Source organism: Physeter macrocephalus, chromosome 4 (genome assembly GCF_002837175.3).
Source record: "Physeter macrocephalus isolate SW-GA chromosome 4, ASM283717v5, whole genome shotgun sequence".
In the NCBI taxonomy this organism is placed as follows: domain Eukaryota; kingdom Metazoa; phylum Chordata; class Mammalia; order Artiodactyla; family Physeteridae; genus Physeter; species Physeter macrocephalus.
In genome coordinates this window covers 126,912,414-126,927,766 of record NC_041217.1, presented here as the reverse complement: position 1 = coordinate 126,927,766, position 15,353 = coordinate 126,912,414, and the positions used below count along the sequence as shown (strand labels likewise).

General features: G+C 36.0%; 1 protein-coding gene across 1 annotated transcript in view; it reads right to left on the bottom strand.

Moving 5' to 3' along the window:
• DNAI4 (dynein axonemal intermediate chain 4) overlaps positions 1–15,353 on the bottom strand; it is a 100,950-nt gene that overhangs the window by 36,903 nt on the left and 48,694 nt on the right. Inside the window, 1 exon segment of the mRNA XM_024119870.1 lies at positions 8,142–8,297. Within this exon segment, the coding sequence (XP_023975638.1) occupies positions 8,142–8,297 (156 nt within the window).

The window sequence follows — 15,353 nt, the reverse complement described above, 5'->3', positions numbered from 1 at the left end:
ATTTCTCCAAAGAAGATACACAGATTGCCAACAAACACATGAAAGAATGCTCAACATCATTAATCATTAGAAAAATGCAAATCAAAACTACAATGAGATATCATCTCACACCGGTCAGAATGGCCATCATCAAAAAATCTGCAAACAGTAAATGCTGGAGAGGGTCTGGAGAAAAGGGAGCCTTCTTGCATTGTTGGTGGGAATGTAACTTGGTACAGCCACTATGGAGAACAGTATGGAGCTTCATAAAAATCTAAAAATAGAACTACCATGTGACCCAGCAATCCCACTACTGGGCATATACCCTGAGAAAAACATAATTCAAAAAGAGACATGTACCGCAATGTTCATTGCAACTCTATTTACAATAGCCAGGACATAGAGGCAACCTAAGTGTCCATCGACAGATGAATGTATAAAGATGATGTGGCCCATATATACAATGGAATATTACTCAGCCATAAAAAGAAACGAAACTGAGTTATTTGTAGTGAGGTGGATGGACCTAGAGTCTGTCATACAAAGTGAAGTAAGTCAGAAAGAGAAAAACAAACACCATATGCTAACACATATATATGGAAACTAAAGAAAAAAAAGGTTATGAAGTACCTAGGGGCAGGACAGGAATAAAGATGCAGACGTAGAGAATGGACTTGAGGACACAGGCAGTGGAAAGGGTAAGCTGGGATGAAGTAAGAGAGTGGCATGGACATATATACACTACCAAATGTAAAATAGATAGCTAGTAGGAAGCAGCCACATAGCACAGGGAGATCAGCTCCATGCTTTGTGACCACCTAGAGGCGTGGGATAGGGAGGTTGGGAGGGAGATGCGAGAGGGAGGATATATGGGGATATATGTATATGTATAGCTGATTCACTGTGTTATAAAGCAGAAACTAACACATCATTGTAAAGCAATTATACTCCAATAAAGATGTTAAAAAACAACAACAACAACAACAAAAAACCCATAGTATTGGAAGTCCTAGGCACAGCAATTTGACAAGAAAAAGAAATAAAAGCCATTTAAATTGGAAAGAAAAAAGTAAAACTGTCACTGTTTACAGATGACCTGATACCATATACAGAAAATCCTGAAGACTCCACCTAAAAAGTATTAGAACTAATAAGTGAATTCAGTAGAGTTTCAGTATAAAAATTAATGTAGGGACTTCCCTGGTGGTGCAGGGGTTAAGAATCCACCTGCCAAGGCAAGGGACACGGGTTCGAGCCCTCGTCTGGGAAGATTCCACATGCTGCAGAGCAACTAAACCCGTGTGCCACAACTACTGAGCCTGCATGCCACAACTGCTGAAGTCCGTGCGCCTAGAGCCCGTGCTCCGCAACAAGAGAAGCCATCACAATGAGAAGCCCACGTATCGTGATGAGAAGCCCGCGTATCACAGTGACAAGCCCACGTACCACAACAAACAGTAGCCCCTGCTCACTGCAACTAGAGAAAGCCCCTCACAGCAATGAAGATCCAACACAGCCAAAAATAAATAAATAAAGAATAAAAAATTAATGTACAGAAATCTGTTGCATTTCTATACACTAATAATCTATCAGAGGGAAATTAAGAAAACAATTCCATTTACAACTGTATCCAAAAGAATAAAATACCTAAGAATAACTTTAACAAAAGAGGTAAAAGAACTATATTCTGAAAACTGTAAGACACTGATTAAAGAAATTGAAGTCAATGCAAATTAATGGATTGATATACCTTGCACATGGATCGGAAGAATTAATACTGTTAAAATGTCCATACAACCCAAGGCAATCTCCACATTCAGTGCAATCCCTATCAAAATTGCAATGACATGTTTCACAGAACTAGAACAAATAATTCTAAATTTTGTATGGAAACACAAAAGACCCCAAAGAGCCAAAGCAATCTTGAGAAAGAAGAACAAAGCTGGAGGTATCATGCACCCTGATTTCAAGCTATATTCCAAAGCTAAAGAAAGCAAAATAGTATGGTACTGGCATAAAACAGATACCATAGATCAATGGAACAGAATAGAGAGTCTAGACATATACCCACGCTTATATGATCAATTAATCTATGACAAGGGACGCAAGAATATACAATGGGGAAAAGTCAGTCTCTTCAATAAATGGTGTTAGAAAAACCAGAAAGCTACATGCAAAAGACTGAAACTGCTCCACTTTCTTAAACCATATACAAAATAAACTCAAAACGGATTAAAGACCTGAATGTAAAACCTGAAACCATAAAACTCCTAGAAGAAAACACAGACAGTAAACTCTTTGACATAAGTCTTAGTAATACATTTTTGGATCTGTCACCTCAGGCAAGGGCAGCAAAAGCAAAAATAAACAAATGGGACTACATCAATTTCAAAAGCTTTTGCACAGAAAAGCACACTATCAACAAAATGAAAAGGCAATCTACCGAACAAGAGAAGACATTTACAAATCATGTATCTGATAAAGGGTTAATATCCAAAATATATAAGGAACACATACATCTCAATATCAAAAAAAAAAACCAAATTATCAGATTAGAAAATGGGCAGAGGACCTAAGTAGATATTCTTCCAAAGAAGATATACAGATGGCCAACAGACACATGAAAAGATGCTCAACGTCACTAATGATCAGGGAAATGCAAATCAAAACTACAATGAGATATCACTTCAAACCTATCAGAATGGCTAACATCAAAAAGACAATCATGACTTCCCTGGTGGTACAGTGGTTAAGAATCCACCTGCCAAGGCAGGGGACACAGGTTTGATCCCTTGTCCAGGAGGATCCCATGTTCCGCAGAGCAACTAAGCCCATGAGCCACAACCACTGAGCCCACGTGCTGCAACTGCTGAAGCCCACGCACCTAGAGCCCGTGCTCCGCAACAAGACAGGCCACAACAAAGAAAAGCCCGTGCACCACAACGAAGAGTAGCTCCCGTTCTCTGGAACTAGAGAAAGCCCTCACATAGCAACGAAGACCCAATGCAGCCAAAAAAAAAAAAAAAGAAGAAAGAAAGAAAAGACAATAAATAACAAGTGTCAGCGAGGATGTAGAGGAAAAAGAACCCTCTTGCACTGTTGGTGGGAATGTAAATTGGTACAGCCACTATGCAAAATAGTATGAAGATTCCTCAAAAAACTAAAAATAGAATTACCATATGATCCAACAATTCCACTGCTTGGTATATATCTGAAGAAAATGAAAACATTAATTTGAAAAGATACATGCAGTCCAATATTCATAGCAGCATTATTTACAATAGCAAAGATATGGAAACAACCTAAGTGTTCATTGATAGATAAATGGATAAAGAAGATATGGTATATATATATATATATAATGGAATAATACCAAACCATAGAAAAGAATGAAATCTTGCCACTTGCAACAATATGGATGAATATAGAGGGCATTTTCCTAAGTGAAATAAGTCAGAGAAAGACAAATATTGTATGATTTCACTTACATGTAGAATCAAAAAACCAAAATAAATAAACACCAAAAACCAGAAACAGACATAGATACAGAGAACAAACAGGTGGTTGCAGAGGAAATGAGTGTGGGTGGTTGGGTGAAACAGGTAAAAGGGATTAAGAGGTACAAATTTCCAGTTATAAAATAAGTCACAAGGAAGTAATATACAGCATAAGGAATATAGCTTATAATACTGTAATAACTTTGTATGATGACAGATGGTTACTGAACATATCCTGGTGATTATTTCATAATGTATTTAAATGTTGAATCAGTATGTTGTAAAACAGAACCTAATATAATATTGTATCTATTATATGTCAATAAATTTTAAAAAGAATAGCTAAAAATCCAAAAAAGGTAACAATATCAAATATTGCCAAGAATGAGAGCAATAGGAATACTCATTCATTGCTTGTGGCAATGCAAAATGGTACAACCACTTTTGAAGACAGTTTCATAGTTTCTTAAGAAGCTAAGCATACTGTCACTATATGATCCAGCAATCATACTCCTAGGTATTTACCCAAATGAGTTGAAAACTTATATCCACACAAAAAACCAACACATGAATGTTTATAGCTGCTTTATTTAAAATCACCAAAAACTAGAAGCAACCAAAATATCTTTCAATAAAGTAATAGATAAACAAACAGTGGTACATCCATACAATGTAATATTATTCAGTGATAAAAATAAATGAGCTGTCATGATAACACATAGAGAAATCTTAAATGCATATTGTTTAGTGAAAGCAGCCAGTATGAAAAGGCTGTATATTATACAATTCCAACTATATGATATTTTGGAAAAGGCAAAAATACAGAGACAATAAAAAGGTCAGTGGTGGCCAGGGGTATAGGGAAGGAGGAATGATAGAATAGGTGGAGCACAGGAGAAATTTAGGTCAGTGAAATTATTCCATGTAAAACTGTAATAGTGAAATATGTCATTATGCATTTGTCAAAACTCATAGAACAGTACAGCACAAGGATTAAACTGTAATGTAAACTATGAATAATAATATATTAATATGGGTTTATGAATTGTAACAAATGTACTACATTAATGCAAGGTGTTTGAAATAGGGGAAATTGTGTGTGGAGTTGGGACAGAGATGGAGTTATATGAATCTCTGTACTATCTGCTCAACTTTTCTATAAACCTTTGCTTAAAATGCCTACTCATTTTTTAAAATCTAAAACCCTACTACAAAAGAAAAAAAAAGCCCTTAAGAGAAAATAATTTTTCTCTGTGAACTGAGCTATGGCCTTATACACTTTCAAAAATGAAAATTATGGGCCTCTTTTTCCCTTGAATATGATAACAGAGGTTAAAATATAACCCATACATTCAAAGCTTAAATGGAATAGAAATACTTCTTAAAGCATTATGGATCATATTTAACTTTTTTCTCTTTGTGTTTACATTACAAAATCTCAGAGTCAAAGAGGACCTTAGAGGTGACCTAGACCTAGTTTTTATCTGAATTACTTTAATTCTCAATAAATCTGATCATTCGGCTCTGTTGCATACATTTTTCTATGTTTTATTTTCTCCCTTTTCCTAGTTCTGGGGTCTCCTATTCCACTAACTGGTCATAATAATAAAATAAAATTTATTTTCACTTTGTATTGTAGTTATTGAATATAATTATACTATCCCTTTTTGCTTTTAAAAGCACACCCATACACACATGAAATAAAAGACCTGCAATTTGAGACATTTTCCTTGTACGACCTTCCACTAACACTTTTTTGTGGATCAATGGCTTTAATGGGGGTGGGATAATATATTTTGAAGTCCCATGTAATTTTTAGTCTAAGATTGATTTTTTCATAGCAATTTTTGGAATCTTCTAAAAACAAACCTACTGTATGGATATTAATACTTAAACAACAAAAAATAATGTTTCCTTAGTGGGTACTAATGATTCATTCTTCCCCTTCACTTTCCTCTGGGAAAATGAACTGGTGTTCAAAAATATAAATAACTTTCAGTAAAATATGGATATAGTCTACACACTGTAAATATCATTTTAAAAAAACCAAAAGGATATAGGTAACACAACTAAAGTTTAGACATTTTTAACATTAAACTTGAGAAACAATGACAGAGCAAGTTATAAAGTGATAAGTTCCAGAATCTGTATCTCTGAAGGGTATTTAGTCATTATAAATAAGGTCATCGTTTTCTGAAAATTACCAATTCTTTTTAAACTTGGCTTTTCAAAATATTTACTGATTTACTATTTTCTTAAATTTTATTTTATTTTTATTTTTTTGTGGTACGTGGGCCTCTCACTGTTGTGGCCTCTCCCATTGCGGAGCACAGGCTCCGGACGCACAGGCTCAGCAGCCATGGCTCATGGGCCCAGCCGCTCCGCGGCATGTGGGATCCTCCCAGACCGGGGCACGAACCTGCGTCCCCTGCATCAGCAGGTGGACTCTCAACCACTGTGCCACCAGGGAAGACCTGATTTACTATTTTTAAATATTACATTTGTCTTTGGGTCAAAATTAGTGAGAGTAGAAATATTTGAGTTCAATTTATGAAAATTTACCAAAACTTTACAAAACTTTGCCAGGGTATAGTTAGTCTGAAGTAAAGACCATCCCTTAAATGTAGTAATATCATTCTAGAAGAAAGACTCAGAAGTTCAGAATATGGAGAGAAAAATTGTATAATCACAAAATAATCAGAAGTGGAACTTAACAAACTTCTTATAACTGAACTTTGTAAAAATTCTTTCATAGCAGTATATCTGGAGAATTACAAATTTGTGTTGGTTTTAATTATAACATTTAATCTTAAAACTTAACATACTAAAAGCTAAATTTGTAATGCAGGATTTCCAAGCCTTGGTAGTATTGACATTTTGGCCAGATAATATTTTTTGTTGTGGGGCTGTTTGGTGAACTGATGAAATCTTAGCAGTATCCTTGGCATCTACCCAAAATGTCACCATAGTTATGACAACCAAAAATGTCTCCAGATATTGCCAAGTGTCCCCTAGGAAAGGTAAAATTGTCCCCAGTTAAAAGTCATTGTTGTTAATGTATCTCCATTTTATGTTGTCACAGAGCTTGCATATTTTCTTTTTCTTACAAGTTATCTAATGTATAGAAAGACAGAGAGAAAACTGTGGAACCTACATGTATGAAAAAGAACTTAAGAGCAAGGAAAGAAGTGACAGAGAAAGATACAATCTTTGAAACTCTTGACAGGTATCCAAGAAAAAATAAAATTTTCAGTTCAAAGTCCAAGACTACGTGAAAGGGTAACAATGCTATTTCTAAGTAAAAGTTGTATTTTTCATGTTCCACCAGAAAGAAAATATTGTAACTACTACAAAAGAATTTATTAAAAATGTCACGTGAAAACATCATTCCAAAAAATCTTAAATAACAAGACACTAATAAAAGAAATTTTAAAAGATACAAATAAATGGAAAGGTAGTCCATGCTCATGGATTGGAAGAATTAACATTGTTAAAATGTTCGTGTGACCCAAAGCAGTCTACAGATTCAATGCAATCCCTATCAAAATTCCAACGGCAGGTTCCACAGAACTAGAACAAATAATTCAGAAATTTGTGTGGAACCACAAAAGACAGTGAATAGTCTAAGCAATCTTGAGAAAGAAGAACTAAGCTGGAGTTACATACTCCCTAATTTCAAACTATACTACAAAGCACTAGTAATCAGAACAGCATGGTATTGACATAAAAACAGACACATAGATCAATGGAACAGAATAGAGAGCACAGAAGTAAATGCACACATATATTGTCAATTATTTATGACAAAGGAGCCAGGAATATACTATGGGGAAAGGATAGTCTCTTCAATAAATGGGGTGGGGAGAACTAGACAGCCACAAGCAAAAGAATGATACTAGATTACTATTTTACACCAAACGTAAAAATTAACTCAAAATGGATTAAAGACTTGAAACATAAGACCTGAAACCATAAATCTCCTAGAAGAAAACATAGACAGTAAGCTTCTTAACATTGGTCTTGGCATTGATTTTTAAGATCTGACTCCAAAGCAAAGACAACCAAAGCAAAAATAAACAAGTGGTACTACATCAAACTAAAAAGCTTCTGCAGAGCAAAGGAAACCATCAACGTAATGAAAAGGCAACCTACTGAATAGGAGAAAATATTTGCAAACCATGTATCTGATAAGGGGTTAATCCAAAATATATAAAGAATTCAAAGAACTCAATAGCAAAAAAAAAAATCTGATTAAAAATGGACAGATAAGCAAAACGGACATTTTTTCCAAATGGTACATGAGATGTTCAACATCACTAATTATCAGGGAAATCAGGGTATTATGTTAAGTGAAATAAGTCAGAGAAAGAAAGACAAATACCATATGATTTCACTCATATGTGGAATGTAAAAAACAAAACAAAAACAAAACTCATAAACGCAGAGAACAGATTCATGGTTGTTAGAAGGGTAGGAGGTTGGGGGGTAGGTGAAATGGGTAAAGGGGGTGGGTTAATTATAGGGTGACAGATAGTAACTAGACATTGTGGTGATCACTTTGTAGTGTATACAAAGATTGAATTATGCTGTACACTTGAAACTAATATAATGTTATATACCAATTTTACCCCAATTTTTAAAAAACTGAAATAAATGAAATCTTACTTTTTTCTAAATTACTCCCTGGCAGTCTTTGGTCCCAGTCTTTAGAAGGTATGCTTGCTTTACTACTTGAATTAACTGTAGATCTTTTTACTGGTAAAGATGAAAGCTCCATAGCATTATAAGAATCGTACAAATCCCAAGCAGTGGACATTATGCCTAAATAAAGAAACAGAAAGGTAAAAATTATTTTGAACCAAATGCTAATATTTTAGCTTATATATAACGAGTTATAGCAAAATCTAAGATAAGAAAATCTATTGTTCAGTGAAAAAATACTATTGTTTTCCAACAATGGCAGGAAGTAGATAACGATGAAAAAGAAATAAATCAAGAGGACACCTTAAGAGATCCTCAGCCATTACACTTTTAGCATCTACAAATACCTTAATGTTTTAGTAATAGCTCCAAATAATCCTCACCATCTATTCTGATCCCCACGCCTTCCTCTCTTTATACCAAACTGGTGCCACATAATCTCATTAGTCTGTCAGTATAGGGCTGCCTTGATATGGCCCTGGACAACCATGTTATAATAAGGTTTTAAGGTGCTTTACTTAAGGTTAACATATAACATGCTATATTCTACAGTACTTTTTATTTGTAATCATATAATTCCATTTTTATCAAGTTAAATTTCCTATATACTTATGTGTAAAGATTGTACTTGGGAAAGTGCCAGACGCTGTTCTCAGGAAATTTATAGACTAGTACAGTTATTACCTTCTCTTTTAAATTTTTGTTTTAAGTTATCTATATTTAATCAAATTAGCAAATAGAACAATGGCCTCCAAACAAAAATTGGTAATGTTATTTATCTTTAATATATAAAAATGAAAAGTGCCCAACCCCTTTTATTGCTGATATAACCATGAAATTCTAATATATAAATTATTTTATCAGTGACCATGTAACGATATATTCCTACAAGTTAACCTTACTAAACTTTCAGTTAAAGTACAATGATTTAATAAAAAGTTATTTTCCCTGAAAATCAAAACAGGATCTAGATCTAATAAATGCAACTACTTCATTGTTAGAACTTTTATTTTCATGATATGGAATGAAGGAGCTCTGGTATTTAACAATGTTTTCAATTAGTAAGAATGTTAATTCACATCTCATAATAACATTTCTATCTTAATGAACTTATCTTGATAGTATCTAACAAAGTCATGCACAGAGTAAATAAATACCTAGTATATTTTGCTGAATTGAAAAGGGTACAATATCCATGGTCACAAAGTAAAAGACCTTAGAAAGAAATTATTTCTTTGAATTTTGAATTACCTAACCTTCTTTTTCTTCCTTTAACTAGAAGTTTAGTAAGTTGAGCATATAGAAATATATTGTTACATGGCACTAATAAGATAATTGTTACATAAATAAATATACAAGTTATAAATGAGCAATGTAAGATGTTACGGTGATTTAGAGTTGTTTCTTCTTTAAAGATAACAAATAACGTTCATTGGTAATTTTAGTTTAGGTAACATCATTACATTTGTTCACTGGAATAAATTTAATTAACCTAAGAAACAGAAAACCTAAGAAACAGAAATTATGTACATGCCATAATATCATGTACAAGATAGAATAATAAATAATGAGTGTGACTTCCCAGTTTTATACTGTCATACACTATTAAAGAAATCTTATTTTAACTGCTATCAGAAAAAAAAAGTATTCCCTACTATATGTATGTTTTGAGCATTTCTGAGTGTACGATTGTGTAAATAGTTGTTACAAGTTTTAAAACATTGTTTCTATCTACTAGTTTAATTCAGACTATAAAAGAGTAACAATTGGCCACATAACATTTATAGAAAAATAATTTTATTTTAGCTGAGTAAAAAGACATGCTTACTGTAAAAGAAAAGGTAAGACTTACTTTTCCATCACCTAGAAATAATAATTGCTAACATTTTCATGCATGTCCTTCCAGACTGACATAAATATATATGAGTTTGCATATGAACAAATATATATGCATATTTTTTAATAAAAATGAGCTAATATCACACATACTTTTTTAAAAGAATTTTTATTGTAGTATAATATACACAGAAAACAAACCGTCTTTATGAAATCTACTGAGTTTTAGGATTTAACTGTATTTTCAAAAGTTAGCCAGGAACACTAATACATTTATTGAATTATCCATTTATTTGAAATGACACTTCTATAATAAATTATTGTATGTATACTGTTAGGTGGGAAAACTTTTCCTCAGTTTTTGTGAATCTTTACAGAGGTAACTTCAGCTAAATTGACATTTCTGGCTTCTCTATATCCCTCATTCACTAATTGCCAGGGAAAGAGAAATGGCTAATCCTATAGGAAAGTTTAGGAGAAGGAATTGCAGCTCAGCCACTTCTGGATTCTTTTGTTAAGCCTGCTCACTTGCAAAAAGCATGCATTCTGGTCTGTTCTCACCCATGCAGAGGAGGTCTGTGCTTTTCTAGCTGTGCCAATTACTATTGGTAAGATCTATTCTGGAGGGGAAAAACAGCAAGTACACTTAGCTGTGGATTTAAAGCTACATTTTTCAATTAACTTCATCAGTAATAAACGTACTACTTTTATTTCCATCTCTGTGACTCCTGAATCTCTTTCAATTTCAACCAAAATCAGGCAAGGAAGACATGCTTTTTTATTGATCCATAAAATCTCAATATTTACTTGGTCTATATCAAATTCTTTAATATAAATTGTGCCATTATTTTTCAAATTTTTATTGGAGTATAGTTTATTTACAGTGTTGTGTTAGTTTCAGGTGTACAGCAAAGTGAATCAGTTATACATATACATATATCCACTGTCTTTTAGATTCTTTTCCCATATAGGCCATTACAGAGTAGAGCTCCCTGTGCTATACCCATTATTTTAATAAAATCTTTATTGTGAAATATATACCTTCACAGAGAGTGTATAACACATATATGTGTAATGTAAAGAAAGAATTAATACCATGTACTCACAAACCAATATAAGAAATAGAACATCCTTAGGTGCTTAGAAGGCCCCTGGACACTCTCCCATCATAGGCCCCTTCCTTCTAGCTGCCTCCAAAAGAAGTATTTACTTTTCATAACTTTCGTATTGATCATTCTCTTGCTTTGTTTTAAGGTTGTTTGCTCCTGTGGCAAATGCTATTGGGGTCCTGCCTGTATCCATTCTGCATCACCTCTTACTCGTCAATCTCCCAACTACCAGCACCTGCATTTCTCTGCTTGGGTCTGTCTTTGGTCACCAAGACCACTTTGATGTCCACAAATTAGGCTGGGATTGCCAAGGAACTAACAAGCCCATCAACCATCAAACAATGTATACCTATATAATACATTATCTAGTTAAAAAAACAGAATAGCAAACACTAACACATATGCATAAGGAGAAAACAAAACCACTATTAGATGAGGACAATTAGATGAGGACTCCCAAGAGAAGACAAGCAGAACTATCTGGGCCATAATCTGACTTCAGCTTCTTTGAGAGTTTATAAGAGACACTTAGAGGGAAATCACAGGGTGAGACCATGAGTAAGTCCTTGGAAACACAGAGCTTAAACCACTAACAGCACCTGACAAGCTAGGCACTGAATGTCCACTGAAAACATGGTCAGGGTAAGTGGGCTGCTTTGTGTTTTCTGTTCACCATGACTTCTCTGATGCTCTCAGGAGTATGGTAAAACAGAACATGTCTGTGAAGTGAAATGAGTTTCCTCAACTTACCTAAGGAGACCTACTGGAAAGGAGAGCAGGGACTACATTAAGAATGGTAAAACCCAGTTAGATACAGAGAAGGATCTGGGCAGATTCACCTGAGCATTCTGTCCTCAGGTTAAGAAGATGGGACTTAAAGAGTTTCCAGTTCCACAATTAAGGGGCTTGGAAGTTGCCATTCTGTACTAACAACAAGTAAAAAATTAAACAGACTGAAAAATCAACACCTCTTCTTGGATCTGAAAAAGAGATAAGGACATGGGGAAAAGAACTGCTGCCTCTAAGATTGGAGAGTCACAGTTTACTGCAGCAGAGACTCAGAAGTAGAAACTGCTGTGGTAACCAGTTTTGGGGTAGGAAAACTTGAACTGTAAATGATAAATTGGTGCAGGTTCAGTGTGGACAAGTCTGAGAGTTAAAAACTCTAAGGGGCCCAGTCATAGGGAAGCCCCTGCATTTTGTGAGCTTTACAGGAGCTGGACCAGATTCCCAGAGTGAGTATGAGAAAAAAAAAAAAAAATCCCTCGTGCTTCTGGTAGGGGAAGGGGAAAAGGAACCATTTTGAAATATACCAGAGCACTCTGTTCTTAACAATGCGTGCCCTCAGAATAAACTAGTTCACCAGAGAACAGCCTGCAGGGTCTTTTCAGAGCCTAACTGACCTGCGGGAAGGGAAATACCCAGCACCAGCACACTGGAGACATCTTGTCCTACCTAAGGGTGGGGAAAAAACTGAGACACACTTGTGAAGTTCATAGTCCACAGGAATAGGTACACTGAAAGGCTGAAACCTAATCAAAGGACTAAAATGCTTGCCTCCTCCACACCTTACCACCACAATACTAAAGGCCTATTTATAGCAGCTCCTTTTACCTGATACATCATGTATGTCTATCAAGAAAAAATTACAAATCATACTAAAAGATTAAAATTTTTTTTTTTTTTTCTGTACGCGGGCCTCTCACTGTTATGGCCTCTCCCATGGCGGAGCACAGGCTCCAGACGCACAGCTTCAGTGGCCATGACTCACGGGCCCAGTCGCTCCACGGCATGTGGGATCTTCCCAGACCGGGGCACGAACCCGTGTCCCCTGCATCGGCAGGCGGACTCTCAACCACTGCGCCACCAGGGAAGCCCTAAAAAAATTTTTGAAGAGGTAGAGCAAGCATTAAAACTAGACATGGCAGGGATGTTGGAATTATCAGACCAGGAATTTAAAACAACTGTGATAAATATGCTAAGGGCTCTAACGGATAAAGTAGACAAAATGCAAGAACAGATTGGCAATGTAAGCAGAGAGATGGAAATCATAAAAAAGGACCAAAAAGAAAAGTGAGAAACAAAAACACTGTAGAAGAATGCCTTTGATGGGCTTATTGGTACACTGAACACTGCTGAGGAAAGAATCTCTGAGCTTGAAGAAATCTCAACAGAAACCTCCAAAACTGAAAAGGAAAGAGAACAAAGACTGAAAAATACAGAACAGAAAGAAGGGAGAAAAAGACAGAAATCTTATTTGAAGACATAATGGCTGAAAACTTCCCTAACCTTGGGAAGGAAATAGACATCCAGATCCAGGAAGCCCAGAGTTCCTAATAAGAGGAAGCCAAAGACACCCAAACTAAGACACATTATAATTAGAATGTCAAACGTTAAGGACAAGGAGAGAATATTAAAAGCAGCAAGAGAAAAAAAAAACTTGTTACATACAAGGGAACCCCTATTAGACTATCAGCAGATTTTTCAGCAGAAAGTTTGCAGGCCAGAAGGGAGTAGCATGATGTATTAAAAGTGCTGAAAGAAAAGAACTTCCAACCAAGAATACTCTACCTGCCAAAATTATCGTTCAGAATTGAAGGAGACATAGAGTTTTCCAGATAAGCAAAAGCTAAAAGAATTTATCACCACTAAACTGGCCTTATAAGAAAAGCTCAAGGACCCTTTCTGCCTGTGCATGCTGCCAAGTAAGCATCGTTGACGTCTCCCCGCTCCACTGCCGTCATGTCTAAGTCAGAGTCTCCCAGCTCCCAGCTGCGGAAGCTCTTCATCAGAGGTTTGAGCTTGGAAACAACCAGTGAGAGTCTAAGAGCCATTCTGAGCAATGGGGGATGCTCGCAGACTGTGTGCGTTCACCACACAGTTCACCACTCCAGAGGCTTCGGGTTTGTCACATATGCCACTGTGGAGGAGGTGGATACCGCCATGAAGGTAAGGACACAAAAGGTGGATGGAAGAGTTGTGAATCAAAGAGGGCCATCTCAAAAGAAGATTCTCAAAGACCTGGTGCACAATTAACTGTGAAAAAGATTTTTGTTGGTAGCATTAAAGAAGACACTGAAAAACATCACCTCAGAGATTATTTTGAACAGTATGGGAAAACTGAAGTGATTGAAATCATGACTGACCAAGGCAGTGGCAAAAAGAGAGGCTTTGCTTTCATAACCTTTGATGACAATGACTCCATAGACAAGATTGTCATTCAGAAATACCACTCTGTGCATGGCCACAACTGTGAAGTAAGGAAAGCCCTATCTAAGCAAAAGATGGCTAGTGCTTCATCCAGACAAAGAGGTCGAAGTGGTTCTGAAAACTTTGGTGGTGGTCGTGGAGGGGGTTTTGGTGGGAATGACAGCTTTGGTCATGGAGGAACCTTCAGTGGTCGAGGTGGCTTTGGTGGCAGATGTGGTGGTGGCTATGGTGGCAGTGGGGATGGCTATAATGGATTTGGTAATGATGGAGGCAGTTTTGGAGGTGGTGGAAGCTACAATGATTTTGGCAGTTATAACAATCAATCTTCAAATTTGGAACCCACGAAAGGAGGAAACTTTGGAGGCAGAAGTTCTGGGCCCTATGGTAGTAGGGGCCAATACTTTGCCAAACCACGAAACCAAGGTGGCTATGGTGGTTCCAGCAGCATCAGTAGCTATGGCAGTGGCAGAAGGTTTTAGTTGCTGCCAGGAAACAAAGCTTAGCAGGAGAGGAGAGCCAGAGAAGTGACAGGGAAGCTACAGGTTACAACAGATTTGTGAACTCAGCCAAGCACAGTGGTGGCAGGGCCTAGGTGCTACAAAGAAGACATGTTTTAGACAATACGCATGTGTATGGGCAAAAAAAAGCTCGAGGATTGTATTTATGACTAATTGTATAACAGGTTATTTTAGTTTCTGTTCTGTGGAAAGTATAAAGCATTCCAACAAAGGGTTTTAATGTAGATTTTTTGTTTTCTGCACCCATGTTGTTGATTGCTAAATGTAATAGTCTGATCATGACACTGAATAAATGTGTCTTTTAAAAATGTGCTATGTAAAGTTAGTCTACTCTGAAGCCATTTTGGTAAACTACCCCAACAGTGTGAAGTTAGAATTCCTTCAGGGTGATGCCCGGTTCCATGTGAAATTTATTTACAACCTGCTTGGGTGGAGAAGCCATTGTCTTCAGAAACCTTGGTGTAGTTGAACTGACAGTTACTGTGTTGTGACCTGGAGTTCAC